The 25294-nt window shown below is 25.7% G+C and overlaps 2 protein-coding genes across 8 annotated transcripts; both read left to right on the top strand.

The window, feature by feature from the left end:
- Positions 1-116: 116 nt before the first annotated feature.
- On the top strand, positions 117-18431 carry LOC122497681 (uncharacterized protein DDB_G0284459). Of its 5 annotated transcripts, XR_006301153.1 has the most exons (12): positions 117-291; positions 3205-3466; positions 10416-10551; positions 11250-11424; positions 11886-12175; positions 12346-12526; positions 12697-12738; positions 13478-14323; positions 14692-14895; positions 15000-15069; positions 15719-15793; positions 16318-16457. XR_006301153.1 is itself a non-coding variant. In XM_043604929.1 (11 exons), the coding sequence occupies exons 2-11, from the start codon at positions 3460-3462 to the stop codon at positions 17811-17813; spliced, it is 3447 nt and encodes a 1148-aa protein (XP_043460864.1). In that variant the 5' UTR covers positions 117-291; positions 3205-3459; the 3' UTR covers positions 17814-18431. The 5 variants fall into 5 exon arrangements, 4 of the variants coding, with proteins under 4 accessions (XP_043460864.1, XP_043460866.1, XP_043460865.1 ...); XM_043604929.1 differs by lacking the exon at positions 15719-15793 and having other exon boundaries at positions 16318-18431; XM_043604931.1 differs by lacking the exons at positions 13478-14323; positions 15719-15793 and having other exon boundaries at positions 16318-18431.
- A 1406-nt stretch (positions 18432-19837) lies between these two features.
- LOC122497683 (leucine carboxyl methyltransferase 1) lies at positions 19838-24787 on the top strand. 3 transcript variants are annotated; one of them, XM_043604937.1, is made up of 5 exons: positions 19838-20178; positions 21811-21994; positions 22070-22421; positions 22479-22711; positions 24369-24787. In XM_043604937.1, exons 1-4 carry the CDS (start codon positions 19969-19971, stop codon positions 22681-22683), a joined length of 951 nt encoding a protein of 316 aa, XP_043460872.1. In that variant the 5' UTR covers positions 19838-19968; the 3' UTR covers positions 22684-22711; positions 24369-24787. The 3 variants fall into 3 exon arrangements, with proteins under 3 accessions (XP_043460872.1, XP_043460873.1, XP_043460871.1); XM_043604938.1 differs by lacking the exon at positions 24369-24787 and adding an exon at positions 22896-24186; XM_043604936.1 differs by lacking the exon at positions 24369-24787 and having other exon boundaries at positions 19839-20178; positions 22479-24186.
- Positions 24788-25294: the final 507 nt, after the last annotated feature.

The raw sequence follows: 25294 nt of genomic DNA on the forward strand, positions 1-25294 counted from the left end.
CAACGACCATGGCGCCACTCCCGATTTTTGAAAAACGATTATAATCGAAATAAATCGAAAGCAGAAAACAATTTCGATTTTCAAATAACTTCATTACGTGTTGAAAACGGAGGGAATGTGGAGTGTGGACAATGATTGTTTTGGTTGGAAAAAAATACATTAATTTTTATTTACAAATAAGAATATAGTATATTTTTGTTATATGTGGATAATTTCCGATTAATAAAGATATTCGTAAAAGTAGTGTTTTTTTAATCAAAACGTTTTGTTTGTGATTTTATCCAGCTGAAGGTTAGTTTCAAAAATTCAAATTGTAAATGTTTTATTCGTTTTTTCACTTTATTTAAACTATTTTTAGTATATATTAATCAATTCTCTGTCTTTATTTTGTTTAATTTGTCTTTTTATAATTGTTTTTTAATTTGTTAACTTATTGTTTTTCGTAAACAAACATAATTTTTAAAGGTTATGTTTGCCAACTTTTGTTCGCCTCGTTCGCCTTTAAATATTATTTTTCGTTACCAAATTTATTAAATTTATTGTATTATATTGTATAAATATAAATTTATTATTAATTTGTTTGAAAATAATATATTTTCTGTTTTTTGCAGATGAAGGGTATTAAATATTATGTAGATTGTTATTTATTTTGCGAAAAAGACGCGAATACTTTTGTTTACAAATACACAAAAGTATTTATTTACTTATATTTAAAATACAAAAATTGGATATTAACTATAATAATCCTATAATTAATTATTTCATTCTGTCGAGACGCCTGTTTATCCCCGTTTATGCAAATGCTCTAATAGTCATTTGATCTAATTTAAAGGTTATAAATATTCAAATGATCTAAAGAACATTGAATATAATGTGATTTTATATAAAAGTCTAATTAATAAAATGAGTTTATTCTATAATTTATTTTTAAGCCAATAATCAAAATATCCAATTCGCATTTTCTATAATCATAAGCAATTATAAAATTTTTTCACGCAAACTTTCAACTGATAAAATAGTTGTATAAGCCAAAGTTTATTTTTTATAATTTTATAATAACCTAATTTTAAAGTGTTATAATTTTTAATTTGTATAAATTGTAATTTAACAAATGTCTGTCAAATCTAAATGTAGTAAAATATAATTTATTTAAATAAAATATCTTTTTTAAAAAATGCTAACAACCTCGAATCGTCAATTGATCAAATATTCAAAACATCTAATCGTCATTTCGTCCAATGCTAAAAACATCGAATCGTCAAATGGTCGAATGCTTAAAACATCGAATCGTCAATTGATCAAATATTCAAAACATCTAATCGTCATTTCGTCCAATGCTCGAAACGTCGAATCGACAAAAATTGGAAAAATTTGCTTGGTTTAAATAAATGTTAACTTACATCAAGCAAATTTTTCAACTTTTTCTCGATTCGACGTTTCGAGCATTGGACGAAATGACGATTAGATGTTTTGAATATTTGATCAATTGACGATTCTAAGTTTTAAGCATTCGACCATTTGACGATTCGATGTTTTTAGCATTGGACGAAATGACGATTAGATGTTTTGAATATTTGATCAATTGACGATTCGAGGTTGTTAGCATTTTTTAAAAAATATATTTTATTTAAATAAATTATATTTTACTACATTTAGATTTGACAGACATTTGTTAAATTACAATTTATACAAATTAAAAATTATAACACTTTAAAATTAGGTTATTATAAAATTATAAAAAATAAACTTTGGCTTATACAACTATTTTATCAGTTGAAAGTTTGCGTGAAAAAATTTTATAATTGCTTATGATTATAGAAAATGCGAATTGGATATTTTGATTATTGGCTTAAAAATAAATTATAGAATAAACTCATTTTATTAATTAGACTTTTATATAAAATCACATTATATTCAATGTTCTTTAGATCATTTGAATATTTATAACCTTTAAATTAGATCAAATGACTATTAGAGCATTTGCATAAACGGGGATAAACAGGCGTCTCATTCTGTCCACACCTGAAGTTAGTTTTTGTGTATTCTTTTGTTTTTTTTCTTTAAAAAAAATTTGTTTTGACAAATCGAAAATATGCAGGTATTTTTTCATGATTCATAATAAAATAATATTAGAAATTAGAAAAATTTAGAAAAAATGATGATTAACAAATGAAAAATTTACTCATTTTGTTTATTATATGCTTTTTTTTAATAACAAATTTCGTTTGACTGATCTAAATTATGCAAATTTTTCTCTTGTTTATTTATAAAAAATAGAAAATTTGTTACAAAATTATGATTAAGAAATAGTAAATAAATACCCATTTTATGCATAATTTTTATTTCTCAATAACAATATTGTTCACAAACTCATTCTTTTATTTTGGGAAAAAAAACATTACATATTCCCGTTTCTTAATGTTTTTGTAGAAAATTTTCAATTTTCATAAGGGAACAATTTACATCATTTCTATTTCTTAATTATAATTGTTTTCATAAAATTCAAAGTTTTTTAAAAATAAAGGAAAAGAATGTTTATAAATTTCGTTTTTAAATAAATATTTAATTATTATTATTTTTTCACAGGAATTAAGACATTCAAAAATTCCAAATTCAAACCTTTTTGAAATTAAACAAATTATAAAAGTGTTTTGCTATAAAACATGAAGATATTGATTGCTCCGAGTCGAAGACTCGGAGTAATCGATTTCTTCATGTTTTATAATAAATTATAATAATTAAAAATTTATGAAAATAATTGAATTTTTCTCAGAAAATTTTATTAAAATAGTAGATATTGAAAATAATTGAAATTAGGACAAGAATTTTATTGTCATTTTTGAAAATAATTGTACTTTGGGGATAATTTTTGTTATTTACAAAGATAATTGGGATTTTGACGAGAATTTTTTTTAAATTTTAAACATAATTGAATTTTATGAGAAGTATTTTATTACTTTTGAAAATAATTGAATTTTTACAATAAATTATTTGCAATTTTTCTAAAATTGAATTATTTTAGTGTTTTCAACAAAAATTTGAATTTAAAATTTTTAAATTCTATTATTTGTAAAATTGCTAATTTTATTTAAAAAATGAAGTAAAAAGTTAGCCGCGTGCTATATTTAGCCATTTCATTTACAATTCAGTAGAAATTTAAAAAATTTTAATTTAATTTATTAATTGAAATAAATGATTTTTCAGGGAAATTCTTCTTCATATCTCCATCGGTCAAACATATTACGCTGAGGTTCGGAGCAAAGCTAAAACTAACGAAGGTGGGGAATAAAATGAGAGGAGCAATATCGCACTTCCTGTACATGTTAAAAACAGACGTTGTTCGTCTACACTAAGTCTGCAATCTGCATTAGTCTGTTCGGGATTGTCGAGTTGTTGGGTGTGTGCGTTCATTCATAAGAGACCTTAGAGAAATTTAAATCAAGTTTTTTCCAATCAGCCATGGGTGGTGAGTTTATAGAAAAAAAATTTCTCTATTCATTTTAATTGAATTTCTTCGTCCATTTTATCATACACAAAAATGGATGGTTTTCATTCATGAAAAAAAGAATTACAAATCTTCACTATATAATACTTTAACCGGTCTCGAGACCTCATGACCTTCAATCACAGGGAGATTCACTTGTTTTTTAACTGTCCATCATTATTTTTTTTTATATTCTAATTTTTGCAATCGTTTTTAATATTATAATCGCATGTTTTTTCAGTCAGTTGATTATTAAAAATATTAGAAGAAAGATAAAATGTTCTATTTTGTATATTAAGATAAGTAGGTGTAGTACTTGAATTCATTTTTCTTTTTTGATTTCTATTTAAGTTTTTGATTGAGACTAATTGCATAATGACGTTTACAGTGTCGTTTGTTGACTTTAAGTTAGGGAATCATTACCAATTGTGTACTTGAGAATTCGGTAATTGACAAAATAATTGTATTCCTTTTAGATTTATAAAAGAATATGTTTTTTAAATTGCTTTTCAATTTCTTGCAAAGTGACTTTGTTTGTTTTTAAAAATATTTTATTAACTATTTTATTAAAATAATAAAATGCTAAAATTAAAATATTAAAATATTTGTACTGATTAGTTTTTGATTTAAATTTTCTTCTTAGAAAATAATTTGTGATTTTGTTTGTGTTTTTAAAAATATTTTTTGTTTTTTAAAAATAGTATAATATTAATTATATTTGGTACTAAAATATTTTTAATGATTAATTTGTGATTTTAATTTTCTTTTGAGCAAATTAATTTATTGCTTGATGTAATATTGACAAATTTTTTTCTCAATAATTTTCGAAAAGCAAAATAATAATACTAAAGAAATTAATTTTTTAAATAATTTTTTAATTTGCTGTTATTTATATCTATAATTTTGTTCTCTTTTTTCATTCGGGGTGAAAATCAGAATAATTAAAAAGTGGATGTAAATTAAAATCGAATAAATGTAATTATTTTTAATTTTTTCCCCAGCAGATGTTTTTGTCGGCTTTGAATTTGGTTTTAAAGTGTATAGAAATAGAATTGGGCTTAAAAGACGATTAAAGAATGTTAAAGATTGCTTTATAAGGTGCTGGTAAAGAGGTACCTTCCTCACACGAGAAATAAGTCACGTACGTTGTTGGTATCTCCAGAGTTTATTCTTGTCTGTCTGATGAGGGAGAAGCTGAATAAGGCTGCTTGCCAAATGTCCAGTATCCTGTACGATAGTATAGTTATTTTTTATGTTTTCGAATTTCTTAAATATTTTCTAAAGTCTTCAGAAAAAGAATTTAAGAAGATCAAGTTCCATCATACTCGTAGAGGAGATTTTCAACATTTTTTCAACATTGAAAAAATAAATTAATAAGATTTAACAATTAAAGGACTTTAATATTGTTGTTTTGAAATTTTCCCTGAAAGGTTTTTTCGTCGTGGAAATTGTAATAGTATTGAAAGAACAGACAATAATGCAAATTAATCGAATGTTAAATAATGGTTGACATTCATAAAGAAACTTGAATCACTTGATATATCAAGTCTTCCTGGAGTTAAAAATTAATAATCGCTCACATCTGCGATATTAATATACATAAAAGTTTTCTAAGTAGAGCTTATCAATCATTTCTTTTAAATGAGTGCTTAAGTTACAATATAAAAAAAATTCCTCTAAATATTAATTAAAATAATTAATTTAATATTGAAAATCATTGAACTCTGAATAATATTATTTGAAAACATTTCGCAAAAATTATTCTAAAAATCGAAATTATTTGAAATTTGACTAATGGGTTGATTTTCTTTTCTTTTCCGCAGTTGAATTACTTATTCGGTTTTTATAAAAACCTGACCTAAGACAAGGTGCAGAAATGCTTTTCACATAAATGTAAGGCCAGTTTGCTATTATAAGCGAACCGGTGTGTAAATATAAATGCACAACGGCGTTCTGTACTTTACTAGCTCTCGGGTTTCGTCTCCGTGTCATAATATACGCGAATACTCGGCTCGCTACCTCCGCTTCTCTCAAAGGAAAGATATATATGTTTTCTATTTTAAAGTCAAATAAAATGCCTCATTTTGCCTCATTTTTAAATGAACGATTTAGAATTATCATAATGATTATTATTTTGTTTTTTCAGTTTTGTCTCAATATAAGGTGATCCTGAGAAAAAACTTTCGATTTGCAAATTGATCAGAATTTTTTATTCTTCTGATATTTCTTCTTGATAGGGAAAAAAATAATTCTAAAAAAGTTTTATTTTCGTGAAAATTATTGACTGCAAATAATTTTCACAAGTAATGAAATTAATGAAATTAATGAAATTAAAATTTGATTAAAAACGAGATTGGAACTAAGTTGAAAATTAATTACTACCGACATTAGAATTAAATTAAAAAATAAAATTAAAATAAATTTTCTTGGATCTGTTTTAATCTGATTGTAATTTCCTATGATTTGAGGGGAATTTGAACCAAGTGAAATTATTTTAGTCTAAATCTATTTTTAAATAACACTTTCTCATGTGATGAGAATCTAAAAAAATTTAAATCTCTATATATATTTTATTCCTCTCTCTCTCTCTCTCTCTCTCTCTCTCTCTCTCTCTCTCTCTCTCTCTCTCTCTCTCTCTCTCTCTCTCTCTCTCTCTTGCGATGCTTTTCAGGAAAGTTTGTAAATTAAACAGGAGTCGAATATTTGACAAGGAAAAACGTCTTCTATTATAATACATATAAAGGGAATCTGATATTCTAGTCTTCCTCTTTCGTTTTCCTATTTTCTGCGTTGCCTTGTCCTTCACCCACGAAGAATAGTGTTTTTATTATTCTTTAGTTTAAATTGTGTTTCACTTTTAATCGAAAACATTATTTTCTCAATTCTCAATTAGCAGTTTATTCTTATTTAAAATTAAAAAAGGATTAATATAATTATAGCAAAAATAATAATTAATGAAAATAAGTATTAAAAAATTATATTAAAAAAATTTTTTTTAATATCTACTTCTTAGATTTTTATCATTATAATTTTTTAAAATTCAATTATCTTTTAAAAATTAGAATTATATTTTTAATAAATTAATTTTGAAGAATTTTTTTTATCATATATTTTAAGAATCAATTAATTTTAATATTTTTGGTTAACAAATTTTATATAATTCACTTTGATAGCATTTTTTAAATAAAATCATGAAGAGTTACAGTTATTACTATAAAAAATTGAATTTTCGAAGAACTTTGTGAAACTGATTAAAAATAATTGATTTATAGAAGAAGTTTAGTTAAAAATTGTAGAAAATGATTAAATTTTGAAAGGGTTGTCATTGTATTTTTCAGAAATATTTAAATTTCAGTTGTTTTAAAATTATTGTAATTTAAAACATTTTAATTTATATATAAATTAATTAATTTTAAATTAATTTTAAATCTAATAACAAGTATTTAATAATAATAAATAATATTTTTTCTACTAAATATTTTATTTTGCAAATAAATGCATTGATGCATTCTTTGATCAGGATCGATAAACATGCAGCAAAATAGATTATGAATGACTTGATGCCATTCATTAAAGATAAAATTGTTGATGTAGTATAGATAAGATTTTTTTTTTTGAAACTCGAGCTAATTTTCAATCTTCAATGAAGAAGATATCTTTTTTATTTATTTTTTCAACTATAATTAAAATAATTGAATTCTATTTTAATTTTAATAAGAAAAAAAATATCATGTATTAGTAAAATCAGAATTCTGTTAAATTATTGCAATTAAATAATAATGTTTTGGTCCATTTTTTGTATTTTTGATATTCTAATCATTGTTAATATAATATTGATTTGCATATAATGGTTCTTTAAAATGGCTTGCGCGTTATTCCCGATATTAAAGTTTTTGAAAGGTTATCGTAGATTTGATAACACAGGCTGACAAAATTTTATTAAATGCATGTTGACTAAGATGTTATAGCCGATTCTTATAGGATTTTGTCCGTAGAATCCGAATTTGACCTTGAAAATATTGGATTGGCTCTAGTTTTTAATCAACTTACGTTTCAATACGCCAATTACGCATTTTTTGCATTTTTTGAATGGATGTAAAACCACACACCAGAACAGTAAATTTCTCCGCGTAGGACCAAATTAAAGCTTAAATACTGCTCTTTAATACCCAAAAACAAAAAATTTAGTTTATATACAAATTTAACATTTAATGTCGAATTAGACATACACTGTTTCATAAACGTAATAAAAATAACATTACTTTTGACCAGGTAAGTCAATTTAAGTAAAAATTAGTCTCCCTGGGGCTTTTTGTGGTCGCTGTTTATAAATCTGCTATGAAATATAAAAATTAAAAATGGCGGACCAATTTTAAAAAATAGTTTACACCTTTATAATTAAAAAAAAAATTCGCCATATTGAATCCGCCATTTTGAATATTAAAATCTGAATACAGATTTGCAAGCAGCGACCACAAATACCCCTAGAGAGACTAATTTTTACTTAAATTTCCTCACCTGGTCAAAAGTAATGTTATTTCCAATAAGTTTATGAAACAGCGTATGTACCATTGGACATTAAAGGTTAAATTTGTATATAAATTAAATTTTTTGTTTTTGGATATTAAAGAGCAGTATTTAAGCTTTAATTTGATTCTAAGCGGAAACATTTACTGTTTCGGTGTATGGTTTTACATCCATTCAAAAAATGCCTAAAATGCGTATTTTGCGTATTAAAACGTAAATTGCTTGAAAACTAGAGCCAATCCAATATTTTCAAGGTCAATTTTGGATTCTACGGACAAAATCCTATAAGAATCGGCTTCCATTGGTTGAACCACAAAATTTTGTTGGCCTGTGATAATCACTCTCTTTTCTCTCTGCTCAGTGACAAAAGTAAAATTAATTATCTGCCAATGTAGGTATCACTGACCCAAAAATATACTATACTGATATAACTCTGTTATGTGTTGCCTCCTCGTGTCCAATTTACTTAAAAATTGTTAAATTCAATCATAATCTCTCAATTAAAAATAAAATAAAAATTGATAGAAATTTAATATAATTAATATTGAGAAAATTATTTTTAGGAGAATTTATTGAATTTGAAGTTTGTGTTTCAGGTCATTTTTAGAATTAATTAATTTTCTTTCGCGATGAGAAGGAAGAAAGAGAGGGGAAGAGAGAAAGTTGTGAAATTATGGTGCAAGATTTTTGAGAAATGTGAATTATATTTTGGCAAAATTTTCATCAAAATTTCATGGAGGAAGTGAAGTTGACATTTAAAAGAATCACGTGCGTTTATCACGATGTATAAAGAAGAACTTTAAAAGTATGAAGATTGAGAAGTTTAAATTTCATGAGCCAAGACGACATCGAGTCGCAATTTACACGTGCCAGCAAATGCGTATGAAATGTTAGAAACAGAAAAACAAGCTAGCAAACAACAATTTAAAAATTAGTGTTTATTATTTTATTTATTTTTACTTTTATTTATTCCAATCGCAAATTTTAATTATTTGAATCAATTATTGTTTTCAAGTGGTTGTTGAATCACTTATTAATTAAAAGTTTTTTAAATATCTTGAATTGTAATTTAAAATTCATTTTATTTTATTTTTTGATTATTTTTATTTAAAAAAACATTTAAATAATATATTTCATATTTTTACATTCTATAGGAGTACATTAATTTTATTCGTTAGATATTTTTTCATATCTATATATTCAAACATTTTTATTTTCAATGTATCTCAATATCTGCTGAAAGTAAAGAAAATAGAATAAAAATTGAGAGAAATTCTTATGGACAATAGACATGGCACCAAATAGTTGGATATTATAAGACCAAGCCGTATAAATCCTCCATGAAGATTTGAGAAGAAGCAATTCTGAGATCAGATGGCTAAATATAACAGGGTCCTGGAAGAATGCCAATATTGTTTTCTCACCTGTTTTTTTTTACGTGATATACTTTTCTCACTTTCACCTAATTAAGGTTTTTATTAGTCCTTTACTTCCAATTAAAAGAATAATAAATCTTTAATTTGTTCTTTATTTTTTAAATTCAATTATTATTTCAAATGATTTTTTCTATCAAATTAATATTTTGTCAAATTAAATTTTCCTAACTAAATAAAATAATTTTGTGATTTTATATTTATAATAGTTATAAGCAATAAATTATAATATAAAAGTAAAGAAAATATATTTACAAATTTTCGTCACATGATAAAGAAAAAATATTTTTGACGCATTGCCTCTAAAGCGATTAATTATGAAAGTAAAAATAGGGTTTGTTTTATTTTTTGATATTGATTTCGGAAATGAAATTGAAAAACAGAACGCAACATTGTTTTCGGGTAATGAACGGAAATTTGAACGTAATAATAATATTTCTAAAATATGTTATTTTTATCTTGGCAAAGTTACATTTCTATTTTATGATATTATGCTTATATTTCGCAGTCATTTCTAATTCTCTCGTAAAATTTTCCTTCTCCCTTTCTTCTTAAATATTTTTGGTATCATCTGCGAAATAATTCACTTTCTTATGTATATGTTTATTAGAAATTAAATTTACTGCTCATATAAACTTGAGATATTTTTAGATGAATAATTTTATTTTCATTAATTGAAATTTTCAATTGTAGAAAAATAACAAAACGATCATACATTCGGACTTGTTGTTTTTTTTATTTATTGTATTATTTTGATAGACTCTCTGATGAGGAAATCATTCAGATTTCGAAACGTTGGAACAGACTTTTATTAAAAACGACTTGTCCGAATGTATTCGTTTTATTATTAATTTGAATATAATCAATTTGGACATTGACTTGAAAGCATAAGGAAAATAAAATTTCCATTTATTACTTTTTGTAATTTATGTAAAACAGTTTTATGATTTTTCATTTTTTGTTTTTTTCAGGCTTTGCGTGGGTTACGTTAGCCACAAATGACTCGTATTCATTGGGAGCATTGGTCCTGGCTCATTCTTTAAAACGAGCTGGCACATCACATGATCTTGTTGCACTGATAACGCCAGGTGTAACAAATGTAATGAGGTACAAATGAAGAACAATCGATTTTTCCTATTAGTTAGATAATTAGTATTAAAAATAACATTTTTCTTTACATATTATTAGTTATTTCTATTTCAGAAAATTATTTTCTTTCCATTCTTTATACCTAATAAAGAATTATTAATTACAGTAATTCTTAATTTCGTCCAAAACTCGTAGAATCTATTGACTACCAATAAGCAAATAATAAATAATTATTTTTATTTAATTTTTCTAATTAAGTTCAAATTTTCGTTTCTATCAATTTTTCAAAATGAAAAATAAGTTTAAAAAAAATTTCCACATATTATCAAGTGATGTATAAAAAATGTTTTGTAAAATTTTTAACAAATTCGAAATTATGATTAAATTTAAATTTTGCAATTTATTTAAATAATTTAGTAACTGCTAATTTTATTTCTTTTTCATTTGACATTTAACATAATTAATTTTCAATGTGGAAATTGCTGAATTTTTTTTTATATTTGTAATGAATTGCTTTGAATTGAAGTTATCTTGCAATTTCAATTTTACAGTCTATCATTGTTGCCAAATTGAACTGTAGCCAAAGAAAGAAAATGTTACACTTGACATTGACCAAGAATCGGCAGGGTCATTAACTGTCAACGAACTAAATAAAAACAAATTGTCGATCATTACAAAATTTAAATTTTTAATTGTAATTTTTCTTTTTTTTATAGGGAGAAATTAGCAGCAGTATTTTCATTAGTTCAGGAAGTCAATATTCTTGATTCGAAAGACGAATCAAATCTTCGACTTTTGGCCAGGCCAGAATTGGGTATCACCTTCACCAAATTGCATTGTTGGAAATTGACACAATATGAAAAATGTGTATTCGTCGATGCTGATGCCCTTGTTAGTTTATTTGTTATTTTTCAAATTTTCATTTCATTTGCAGATATCACAGACTGTCACCAACATTTTTTAATTAAATTTAAATTTATTAAAATTTCCATCGATTAAAATCTTAGTCTACTCTGATTTCAATTCGTCAAAATTTTTAATCTTTGGAATTTCAATTCATTTTATTCTTAATTAAGTTGAAATTCAGTGAATCTAAATTTCCATTCATCCAAATTTTAAACAATATAAATTGCTATTTCTATTACTTATCAATCTCCAATTTTAATCATTTCAAACTTAAATTTATTTATTTTTTATTGACCTATATTTTAGATACAATTTAGCAAAACTGGAGAAATTTATTTCTTTGTTTTCTCAAACGTGATTTTTATTTCAATTATAGATTGTAGCTATTATGCATAAAATTTATATTCAGTTAGAATTTCTACATTAACAAAGCGATATTTTTTCAGGTAATAAGGAATTGCGACGAATTGTTCGAGCGGGAGGAACTTTCGGCGGCTCCTGATGTTGGATGGCCAGATTGCTTCAATTCTGGTGTATTTGTATTTAAACCCTCACAGCAGACTTACGATTCTTTGATTAATTTCGCGACATCGCAAGGATCTTTCGATGGTGGCGATCAAGGACTTTTGAATATGTTCTTCAGCGATTGGTCACATAAAGACATAGCCAAACATCTTCCCTTCATTTACAATATGTGTTCAACTGCCACTTACTCCTATCTTCCCGCTTTCAAACAGTAAGAATCATTAGAATCTTTTTTCAATTTCTCAAATTTTGAAATTTTCCCTATTCATTAAAATTACATTTGATTTAAGTCATTTTAGTGAAATAAAATGGAAAAGATTGCAAGAAAGGGTCTGAAAAGTAAAATTAATAAGATAGTAATTTACTGAAATTTTTTTCCAGATTTGGTAATGAGGTCAGAATTATTCACTTTATTGGTTCTACGAAACCGTGGCTACAGTACTTTGACACACTCACTGGAATTGTGCAACCACCAACAGATTCACATCATATTCAGCCACTTTTGCAGATTTGGTGGAATATCTTCTGTGATAATGTCCATACCCAACTTAATCCCGATATGGTGAGTAAAATTTTTAGAAAATTATAAAAAATAACCCAATTACTGTGCAACAATTCTTTTGTTTTTGCTTAATTTTACTCTCGCCTTTCATCTCTGAAACAATGTTTTTCTCCAAATAATAATAATAATAATATTAAACTTGAGTAATGTGTTTTTGTTGATTTTACAAGCTAATCAATCTATGCAGGGACTCGAAAAATATTAGTCACGAGGTAAGATTATAGTTGAAGAATAGAATTCTGTTGTTTTTTAGTTCTTTATTAGATTTTAATGTTTCTTTAATTAGAATTTTAATATATTTTTAGCAATAAATGGTTCAGGATATTTGTTTTGTAAGTAGAAAGGATTTGGTTGATTGAAAAAAAAATATTAGTAATTTTTTAATCTTATTGTTTAGATATGATTTTTCGAAACAACTTTCTCTTGGAAAATTTATTTAAAAATTTTTAATTACTTTTGACAATTTTTTTTCATATACATTATTTATTCTTTAATTATTATCTTTGTACTTTAGAATGTTGCATATGCAATTAGAAAGCTTTCTTATCAAAATTGTACATTTCGTTTGTTTTCAAATTATCCTTTTAAATTTAGTTTACAATTTCTATTTAGTTTTTCTCGACAGTGTCTATTTTTTTATTGTTATTTTGCATGTAACTATTTTTTTCTCACCTATTTTAAGGATTTTCACAGTTTTTGTCTGTTTATTCTGTTAATTAGAGTAAGTTATTGACGAAAATTGCACAGCCAATGAGCAAGATATATATTTTTTGCAAATTAGAAGAAATAATTTTTATTGAAATTAATGAATGAATTTAAACATATGTGAATTCATGAATTCATGATTAAAATGAATTATATAAGCAATTTAAAAAAATAGACACTGTTACTTTAGTTTGTCACTAACATATTGAGTGTGCATTTTTCTGTTTTCGCATGATGCTTGCAAAGGCCACCAGTACTTTGGCTCCATCCTGGCACAATGCTCCCTCTCTTCCTCCAATCACCAATCACAGTCGTTTTACATTCCAAAATTTGAGACATGAGACAGATATTGATTTAAATTTCAACAAACCTGACTTTTCCGACTTTAAAGATCCATGGGACAATTATCAACCTCAGTTTGATGCTTTTTTACAAATTTCTCAACAAGTGAATCAAGAAATTTTCAACAACTCAGAACAATTACAAAGGCCTGATAATTCCAATGAAACAGATAATCGTGTTTCTCACGACTATACAAAAAATAGTAATCAAGAAGAATGCAACAGATCTCAAGAAAATAATTATCAAGAGAATTGTCAACAAAATAATTATCCAGAAAGTTATGAACAAAATAATCATCAAGAAAATTATCGACACAGTTATCAAGAAAATCATTATTGCCAAAAGAATACTGATACCAATCAAGAGAGTAATTGTCAATCGATAGAAAGTTATTATCATTCTAGTCATCAAGAATTATCATCGAATCAAGAAAAATTTTGTTGTCAGTATCAAGAATCACAAATAGATCAGGAACATAATTTTTCCGGTGGACTTGACGATCACAATCAATCTCAGCAACAGCAAGAATCCTGTAATGACGAGAGATTCTTCGAATCTCAAAAAAATATGTCTAGAGAAATTTTTGAAACTGGTGAGAAATTAACTTTAATGGACGATTTAAAAATTGACGAACAAACTGACAATCACCACACAATATCCTCACATCCTTTTAATATCCGAATAATTCCTAATAAAGTAGCACCACAGTCTGAACCGACCAATATTGAAGAACACTTAGAGAGTAACGATGTAAGTAAAAGGTTCTCATTATATTTCCCTAAATGTACCAAAAATATTTTTCTCATATTACTTGCCAAGTAATATTCACATTATATTTTTATTATTTATTTTATTTATTTTATTTATTCAAAAGGTACGATCCCTCTTTTATTTATACATTTTTTCTACTTGTGTAAATACATTTATTTATATTGCACTATTCAGTAATTACTTATTATAAACATTAATTGTAAATACAAAATCTTCTATTTTATTTTACATATAAATAATAGCACTACTTGAAGTGATTAGAATTTAGCTGTCACGATTTAATTTTTTTTACTTCGTATCATTTATAATTCTTTATACGATTTCTTTATTTTTATTTGTTAATTTAGACTGGACTGGCTGGAGCATTGGCGCAATTAACATTAGGCGAAGCAAGAAGTAATGAACAAGTTGCTTTTGAGGAGCACATGAGAAAACAAAGTTGGGAACAAGGACAAATTGATTATTTGGGTCGTGATAGTTTTGATAATATTTGGAAGAAAATTTCCGAGACACTGGCTACACAACCAGAACGAGAAGAAACGCCTCCTTTGGTAAATATTAACATAATGAATTAACAGAAGGCATAAATGAAAAATTATAAAAAATTATTATTTATTATCATTACTTGTTATTTTCATATTTTCTCTTTTTAAAGGATCAACTAGAAATAAAGAAGATTGAAGAATCTCCCGTTGTTGTTAAATCTGAAGAAGTAAAAGAACCTGGTACGTGTTCAAAAGAACTTTAATTATTTAAATTGGATGCTATTTCAATAATTAATATTTCAATTTTAATATTTTGGAAAACATTATAATTAATTACCTATATATTTGGTATATCTGTAAAAAAATTCTTTTTTAACAATTTTAATTATGAAAATGAAACATTTTGATTCTTAATTGTATTTTGAATTGAATGGGCTTAAAAATAAGCGATTAACATGCTCTAAAAAGTTGCGCTTTGTGTTTATTTATTTTTTGTTAAAAATATAAAATTTAGCATGTTTCATTTGATTGTACAGAAAATTGGTAGTAAAATATTTAAAGAAATTGAAAATGAAAAAAATTCTTTTATCGATATTTACACTTTTATTGAAGAATAAATGGATATTATTTTTTTAAAATACACATAAAATTTATATATTAATAAAATAAATTAATGGATAGAAAATGTAAACAAGTGAAAGAATAACTTTAAAACTTAAAACAAATATAAAAGTGTTAAATAGTACCTAAATAATTAATTTCTTAAAAAAAAGAATGAAAGAAAGGAAGAAAGGAAGAAATAAAAACAAATTTTGAAAATAAGTATTTTTTCCAATGGTGAATTTGTGACATGGATTAATAAGTTTGAGTGTTCGGATTTTTGAAACAGGAGCAGAGAAGAGCAACTAACAGATCCTGATGTCATAGCATTGCTGCGAATTGCATTGTCATTTTGCTTATTGGGGTAAATATTTATTAAAAAAAAGAACTAGACACGGATTAGTTTAGAAAATAAATTCTCTCGACACTGATACAAAAACTTTTCACCAAAAATATATTCTTTATTTGTAATATTGTATATAGGTATGAAATTATCAAATTTTCGAAATTTTTTTGTAAATGTACATTTTTGGGCTATCATCATTCTTAATTATACAAAAATCATGAAATCGTATCATTTAATCAACATTATCGTAAAATAAAGGGAAACGCATTCTGTTTATACAAACTTAGTAGCTGGCAGATTTTTAGTTTTATTAATGCTTTATTATTCTAATTTCGCAAAGCTTGTCACTAATATTATGCAATAAAGAAGTATCTTAATTTTTTATTTATTAATTATTATCGAAACATTCATCATTATACATTTTAATACTTCATAAAACAATTTTACTAAAAATATTGTAATCTCTATCTACACAATTTTAATTGACTTATTTTTGAAAAATATCGAATTTTTTTTAATGAAAAAATTTCATTCTCATGCAGCTGTAACAACAAAAGAAAAAGAAACTACAGACCAGAAAGAACCATCTGCCGTATCATTGCCGATTACCACAGATATTCAAGAATCAGTTCCAATCGTTGTTTCACAAATTATTGAACCTGTCGTCGAGAAGAAAGAGGATCCAGCGCCAATTTCGAAACAAGTTCAGCAGATTCCCACATCAGTTCCAGTGGTTCCACTTTTAGAAACTTCGATTATTCCATCGGAAGTTCCGGAGTCGGTGGTGAATGCTGAGCAACAAATTAGAGAATTTGCCATTCCTCAGGAAACAATTTCCAAGGAACCGGTCATTTGCCAAATTCCAGATCTTCAACCAGCAGAAGCTCAGGAAACTTCGGTTCAAGAGAAACCAGTACCGATTCAAGTTGCCGAATCTGTTTTACAAGCCGAGCCTAAAGAATCCGTTTCTCATGTCACATCACCAGTCGGCGAGGAAGCAATTTCCTCGATTGTATCCGTCGTGCAGGAATCCGCTCTAGCCGTTACGGAGACCCTAATTAGTCCTCCAAGTTCTGATATTGTTCCAAAAATGGAAAATGGTTGTGCAGATCATCCAACAGAAATTTTAACACCCATTGCATCACCCGCTGCGACTGTTCCAGAATCTCTGGTGCAAATTCAGCAAGAAGTCAAAGAAGTTGTCCAAAAAGCAGCGGAAATCCCTGCGGAATGCAAAGAATCCACAGCGGAAGTGCCACAACCACCAAAGGAGGAAAAATCCGAATCAAATCCGGTAACAGAACAAGAGAAAACAAGCACCAAACCAGAGGAACCAAAAGAAAAGCAAAAAGAATCGCCCGAATCTGCAAAACCCAAGGAAGCAAAACTTGAACGTCGAAAATCAAGTTCCATGGAGAAACCTTTATTACCATCATGTGAACCAAAATTAACCGTCCAAATTCCCCAAAGCAAGCCAAGCGAAATTTCCGGTATAGTTCAAAAGCCACGCGAGGAGAGAAAAAAATCCCTCTCATCATCAACTTCAAGCTCAATGGAAAAATCCACCGAAAGCGAAACACCCGAACGTCCAACCAGATCAAAAGAAATTAAAGTTCCTCCCACACCGACAGTCACTGAAGCAACACCACCCACAAGTCCGCCAATCAATCCCGATAATAACGATGACGAAGAATCAAAAGCAACGAAAAAAATTGTAAAAAAAGTTGTTAAGAAACAATCAACTGAGGAATCAGAGGACGCCGCCGACACTGGTGAATCGTCAACAAAGAAAGTGACGAAAAAAGTCGTCAAGAAAGTTGTCAAAAAGAAGGAATCAACAGAAGCCGATGGTTCAAAAGAGAAGGTAAAGAAAATTGTCAAAAAGTCGTCATCCTCACAACTTGAGACTGATAAATCTGTTCCCGAAACACCTCCACCGGGTAGTTCATCCGATGTTCCCGTGCCACCCAAACGAAAAGTCAAACCAACTCCGACGACGAAAGGAACCACGAGCAAAAAATCTGACACGGAACTGTGATAATCAACAAAATATTGACAATAATTCAAATTAACAGCAAGAATTTTAAAAAATCCTGTTCTCAAAAAAAGCATTGTGCGAAAAATTGAACTAGTCGGATAGATTTTTTTATGCACCTTATCGTTTCAATGACACAATGCTACGATTTTTTTTAGAACAATCCAAGAGTCATAAACGTATCATTTAATTATTTATACAAACAAAATCATACCTTGTTTTTTTTCTATTGCGTATATTTGTACTGCTTTTAGTTTAGTATATTTGCTTCTTGTTGTTATTTTTATAATGTGAATTTTAAAGAATTTGACTTTCAATTACTCATTGTTAATACTCAATTTTTATTCATTTTTATTTTTTCATTTTTTCAGAGTACCTAATCAATTTTTTTATTCTAGTTTCAACGATTTTGTTATGTTGAGTATTTAAAATACATAATCAGCTTTTTAATTCAATATTTAATTTTTACGCTTAATGAAGATTTTTAAAGTAAAATATATATATCTTATTTTTATTATAATTATGTACATCTGAAATTTTTGTGAAACTAAAATAATACAGCAATGGCCTTTTTCGAAAATGTAATTTGTGAAATAAAGCAAAATAATTTTGTAAATATAACAAAAAAATCTATTTTATTAATCTGAATTTGCTCCTTTTTTTGAATTGTTATTTTTTTTTTCTATAAATTATTTTCAATAATATATTGAAAATAATTTAATTTCATGAACAACTTCTTTCAAGTTTTTAAAATTATCGTGTTTTTTAATAACTGAAATTCAACATTTAATTATTGAATTTTATTAAAATTTCAGAAAATAAAAGTAAATTCTTTTGAAATTTTTTTTAACGAATTAAGAAAAATATTTAATTTATTTTAATATAATTGAATTTTTGCAAAGAATTTTACTATTCATAAATATAATTGAATTATTTCGAAGGATTTAAGTATTAAAAGTTTAGAAAATAATTGAATTTTTTTGAAAAATATTATTAAAATTTTTTTAAAAAATTGAATTTTTTCGAAGAATTTATAAAAATGTTAGAAAATAATTTAATACTTTTAAAATATTTTGTAACGAATTAAGAAAATAATTGAATTCTTTCGTGAATTTTTTTAGAAAGTAATTGAATTTTTTTTTTAAATTTTACTGTTTAAAAAAATAATTGAATTGTTTCGAAGGATTTATTAATATTTTTAAAAATAATTGAATTCGTTCGTGAAATGTTAAGATTTTGTTTATAAATAATTGAATTTTTTTAAAGAATTTTTCTATTTATAAAAATAATTGAATTCTTACGAAGAATATTATTATTTATGAAAATAATTGAAATTATTCAAAAATTCATATTTAAAAAAAATATTTTGTTATTTGCATAATAATAGATTGAATATCACGTTTTAAAATATATATTTCATTTTTTATGATAATAAATATTAACAATTTGGAAAATGTTATTTATAGAGTATTAATTACTCAAGTTGTTTCAAATACTGAGATTTCTTGAAAACCATTTTAATTATTTCAATATATTTAATGCATATAAATAAATAATACGAATTACTTAAATAAACATTCTCTTAATAAGTTTAAATTGAAACCGCGCTTTCGTTTCAAAAGATAACAATGTCAAGTAAGAGATATCAAACAATTACTTCCCATTGGTAAGAGAAATCCTTTATCAAATCACTGAAATAAATATTAAAAGTGATAGTAGTACTAGAAATTTAAATAAAGTATTATAAAAAGTTTAATAAAAAATGAATAAATTTGTGAAAATAAGTAATGAACTTGACTAACAATGCGCATAAGGTCAAAAATCTTTTCTGCGCAGCTAGTAAATTTAGTTTCAATGTAAAATAAATATTTAAAAAAAACAAGGTAATTAAAGTATCAACAAATCAACATTTACAAAAGTAATGTTTAAACTAAACAATCAGCATTATTAAAAGCAAAGTTTGTAATTTCTTTAAAAGGGGTGTTTTCCCCCCTTGTGGAAAATATTTCATGTACGGAGTACGGACCTGCGTGGAAAATATACAATGGCCGCTCGCGCTGTTTGCAGTAATTTTGGAGTGAATTAAAAAAAACGTGAAATAATGTATAAGTGTAATTGATAAACAAACAAAAAAAAACACAGAAAACGAAAAAGCGTCATGATTAAAGAAATGGCGAATGATGAGGCCGTACAGGCAACAAATGATGATGCAAGTGAATGTAAAAAATATGCGGTTCAATGTGGATATTGGTCGGATCCATTTATAAATTATTTCGTCAAGCACACCAACAAGAAGACACCAGAAATTAATCGTGGATATTATGCCAGAGTCAAGGGTGTTGAAGTGTTTATTGATAAATTTTTAAAGGTGAGTGACCCTGCTTTCAGATGTTTATAAATGCAAATCTATATGTATATGAGAGGATTAAGCATAACCTCGAAAATGAGCTTTCACGGCTACAGCTGATCTACTTGGAACCTTGACCTGGCCCTGCCCTATTTTCACGTTGAGATCTTCCTTTATTGTAGATTCTCGATATAGGTCAAACTCGTGTTTCTAGTCAGTGAAATATGTTTTTCTTCTTTTTTATTCAATGATTGTAAATAAATAAATACTTCCCAACTTTGTTCGCCGACAAAGAGTTTTCCTTTCTTGTTTTTGCGTTGCATTTATATTGATGCAACGAATTTTCGTTTGTTTATTTCCTTAGTTTCGTTATTAATGTAACCAAATCAAGTAGTTTTAATTGTTAACGTTAGATTAATTGACTGTGTAATTATTTACATTTCTTTAATTAAGAAAAGTTAAATTAGTTGCGGTTGTGTTAATCTAAGAAAGAGTCGATAGTTCATTTTTATGACAAAAGTTATTTTTCTGATAATAGTAACAATGAGTTGATTGTTACATTTATGAAGTTATTTTAATCAATTTTAAAAATAATAGAATTTAAAAATTTTAAATTCAAATTTTTGTTGAAAACACTAAAATAATTCAATTTTGGAGAAATTGCAAATAATTTATTGCATAAATTCAATTATTTTCAAAAGTAATAAAATTCTTCTCATAAAATTCAATTATGTTTAAAATTAAAAAAGATTCTCGTCAAAATCCCAATTATTTTTGTAAATAAAAAATTTTTCCTCAAAGTTCAATTATTTTCAAAAATGACAATAAAATTCTTGTCCTAATTTCAATTATTTTCAATATCTACTACTTTAATAAAATCGTACACAAAAATTTAATTATTGTCAAAAATAATAAAAATTCCACAGGAATTCAATTATTTACAATTTTTTATAAATTGCTTCGCAATAATTCAATTATTTTCTAAAAATTCAAAAATTTTCATTGAAAATGAAAATTCGTAATTGACAAATAGAATTTATAAACATTCTTTTCCTTTATTTTTAAAAAACTTTGAATTTTATGAAAACAATTATAATTAAGAAATAGAAATGATGTAAATTGTTCCCTTATGAAAATTGAAAATTTTCTACAAAAACATTAAGAAACGGGAATATGTAATGTTTTTTTTCCCAAAATAAAAGAATGAGTTTGTGAACAATATTGTTATTGAGAAATAAAAATTATGCATAAAATGGGTATTTATTTACTATTTCTTAATCATAATTTTGTAACAAATTTTCTATTTTTTATAAATAAACAAGAGAAAAATTTGCATAATTTAGATCAGTCAAACGAAATTTGTTATTAAAAAAAAGCAATATAATAAACAAAATGAGTAAATTTTTCATTTGTTAATCATCATTTTTTCTAAATTTTTCTAATTTCTAATATTTTATTATGAATCATGAAAAAATACCTGCATATTTTCGATTTGTCAAAACAAATTTTTTTTAAAGAAAAAAAACAAAAGAATACACAAAAACTAACTTCAGGTGTGGACAGAATGAAAGAATGAATTATAGGATTATTATAGTTATTAATATTAATAATTGTTCTTTTTGTTATTGACTAAAAATGAAATTTTGTTTGCAGTTATCCGGTGGAAAAGGTCAAATTATAAATCTCGGCGCAGGTTTTGACACTCTTTATTGGAAACTCAAAGATGCTGGAAATAGTCCAGTGAATTTTATAGAACTAGATTTTTCCAATATTACTGCGAAAAAATGTTATCACATTAAAAAGCAGAAGCAATTGATAGATAGGCTTAATACAGAAGGTAAAATATTTTCGTGTCTTGCTTTTTTTATTTCAAAAAGATAAATTTGTTTTTGAAAATGATAAAAATTTTCAGATGGAGAAATAAGATTTTCCTCGACAGAATTGCACGCAGCTAATTACCATTTAGTTGGCGTAGATTTGCGTCATACTTCGGATTTGGCGAATAAATTGTCACAGGCCGAGGTGAATTTCAATTTGCCAACTTTGTTCCTCGCTGAATGTGTTCTTGTTTATATAGAAACAAATTCGGCGTCGTCACTTTTACAATGGTTTGCTGGAAAGTTCCCAAATAGTCTTTTTATTAACTACGAGCAAGTAAATATGCGAGATAAATTTGGACAAGTTATGCTCTCTAATTTACGTAGTCGTGGTTGTCTTTTGGCTGGAGTTGAAGATTGCGAATCTTTGGAAACACAACAAAGACGGTAAGGAAATTATTTAATATTTTCTTTTCTTTATATTAATAATTTTTGTCTCATCAGGTTCACAGTAAACGGATGGGAAGGATCGAATTCTTGGACGATGGTTGAGGTTTATGATTCTTTGCCAGAAAGTGAGCGAATTCGAATCGAGCGAATAGAACTTTTGGATGAAAGGGAATTGCTGACTCAACTATTGCAGCATTACTGCATCGCTGTAGCTTGGAATGGAACGATGTTTAAAAACCTCTCCATAGCTCAGGGTTAGGCCTACCCAATCATCTCAGTTACTCCAGGTAGTGACATTTTTTTATTGATTATTTGATTAATTGAATGAAAACTTATGTTAGCGTTAAACCCAAAAAAATTACTTATTTTTCAAGCAGCTATTATAAGTAGCTTGATTAGTTGCGTCCTTTCATTTCTTTTAATTGATAATAGAAAAAACAAAGCAGTACAGACTGATTTAATATTTATTAGTTAAGCTCAACGTTCAAGGAGAGGAAAGAACTTTGAATAATGCTGATATCATAGAAATAGGCCAAGTTCCAAAAAATGAGAACAATTTCTTTTGCCGAACAGGAACAAGAATTAGCAGTAACTTTTAAATTTAATTTTACATTAATCGCACAATATTTCGAATTCTCTCCTATTTCTATGAAAATCAAAAATTACTTCCATAGAAGATTCAATGTGTTGAGCTTCTTATTGGAATTATAATAATATATGGAAATGTTATTTATTCTGGCGGAATACTTACTGTGATTGTTTCCAATTTTAACATAAAAAAACTACTTCTCAAGTATGGGCCAAATGCTCAAAGAAAAAAGGAATCTTTAAAATTACGTAGTTTTAGTAAGAAAAACAACTATAAAATAGAATTCATTTATAATCTAGATTTTGGATATTTCAATCATCTCTAAGAAAGTAAATTTGAAAAATTAATTATATATATATTTACCCTTTAAAAGGTGTAGAAATTTAAGATGAGAGCAAACGAATTAATTTACAAAACGTGAAAAAAATAAAATTTATGCGCAACGAAAGTAAAAAAAAAAAAGAAATTTCATGAAAATTTTTAAAAACGTCTCCATCTTGAATAGAAACATTATTCTTTAATAATTTATTAATATTTTTTTCATATACATAGGTAATCTATAATAATTATTGTGAGATGAAACATTTTTTTCTTTTAATGTGATTATTAGTTATACGATTCTAGTTTTTCTTTGTCGTTTCTGTATGTACATAAAATAACAAAAGAATTACAGTTCAATTTTTTCATTTTATAATATATTTGTACTTTTGCTGATATCATAATTATTTAAGGTTGTTCATCGTCTACAGTCTTTGTTAAAAAAATAATAATAATATCGAAAATTTTCTTTATTTGATTTTCATTTTCAGAAAATTTTAATATCTAATTAATAATAGAAGTGAAAAACCAAATTTAATATCATTATGTTGACATTTAATTTAAACTCAAAGAGACTGTCGCAGGTAAACCACCTTAAAGGCATTCACATTCAGGGAAACCAGGGTTGTAAAAGCTTTCAAAGAAATGTTGTTTTTAGATAAAAAGAAAAGCAGTGCTGAATCAAATTCAAAACTATTTTTTTGTAAGGTTAGGAAGCTAAAGAATACACGTCAAGTATAATATAAATACTTAATTAATTATATATAAATTATTAATAATAACAATATCATATTATATTTTCAAGTCATTAGAGGTGACAATTGTAAATATAATTAACTGCTATTGAACTGATAATTAAATAATACAAATAATAATTGTAATGATAATTATTGACATAGTTATTAAATTATTATTAATGATCATAATTGATAATTAACTGGTAATTGAGGCATAATATATTAAATAATATATTATTTTATATCAATAGTAATATATTATGTTTTGAGAGAAAAAAGAAGTTATTTTTCTTTTCTCAGATTCAGCTCTGCCAAGGAAAACTATTTTTAGCTTACACACCTGGAGTAACCAAATTAAAAAAAAAAAGAAATTGTTATATTTTTCTGAAAAAAAATTGTGGAATGCAATCATTGTCTGAATAATTGTTAAAACGGATAGACATTTGATTATCATTGTCTCTACATGTAGGAAGAATGAGAAACTTTTCATACTACTTTTATGATATAATTATTATATATCGCTATATTTGGAGAATTGTCGTTTTAACACGTCATGTGTTCATTGCAAGTTAAAGTTTGAGAAACAGATATGTAGTTATAAATTATTAATTAATTAACAATCATTATGTAATTAATTGACAATAATTAATTCTTTTCATTATTAATTACTATTTTAATCCTGAATTATTAAAATAATTAATAATCTTTATCTAATTTTTGTACACGTTTATTAATTTTCTGTCAGTGGAAAGTATTTTAATAATTATAGGTATATAATTGGGAATTTATATTCTTTTCTGTTTGTTATGATATTTTAGAATTATTTAAAAGTTTTTAACCGAAAAGTATTTTCAAAAAAGACAAATTAGTTTATTAAAATTGAATGTTATATCTACCTAATTATTAGGATGTTAAATTAGTTTCATTGAAATGAGATTTTTGTAGTGTCTTTTTCTAAAAATGTTTTCATTAATTTTTTCGAAAACTTTTAATTTACTTATTTTCCAATTTTTTTTTAATATTCTTTTTATATGATTATTTTGAATTTGTAACAAGACAAATATTCGAAATACGTAAAATGTAATTTGTGTCTCAAACTTGACTTGAAATTAACTTATTTAATCGCTATTTACTTGATGTTTCTGCATGATTAGTCATTTCTCTGTGAATTTAAAAAAAAATAAAATAAAGTGAAGAGACATTTATATAGATATTTCGTGTGCTTC

Source organism: Leptopilina heterotoma, unplaced genomic scaffold (assembly GCF_015476425.1).
Source record: "Leptopilina heterotoma isolate Lh14 unplaced genomic scaffold, ASM1547642v1 Lhet_135, whole genome shotgun sequence".
Lineage (NCBI taxonomy): Eukaryota > Metazoa > Arthropoda > Insecta > Hymenoptera > Figitidae > Leptopilina > Leptopilina heterotoma.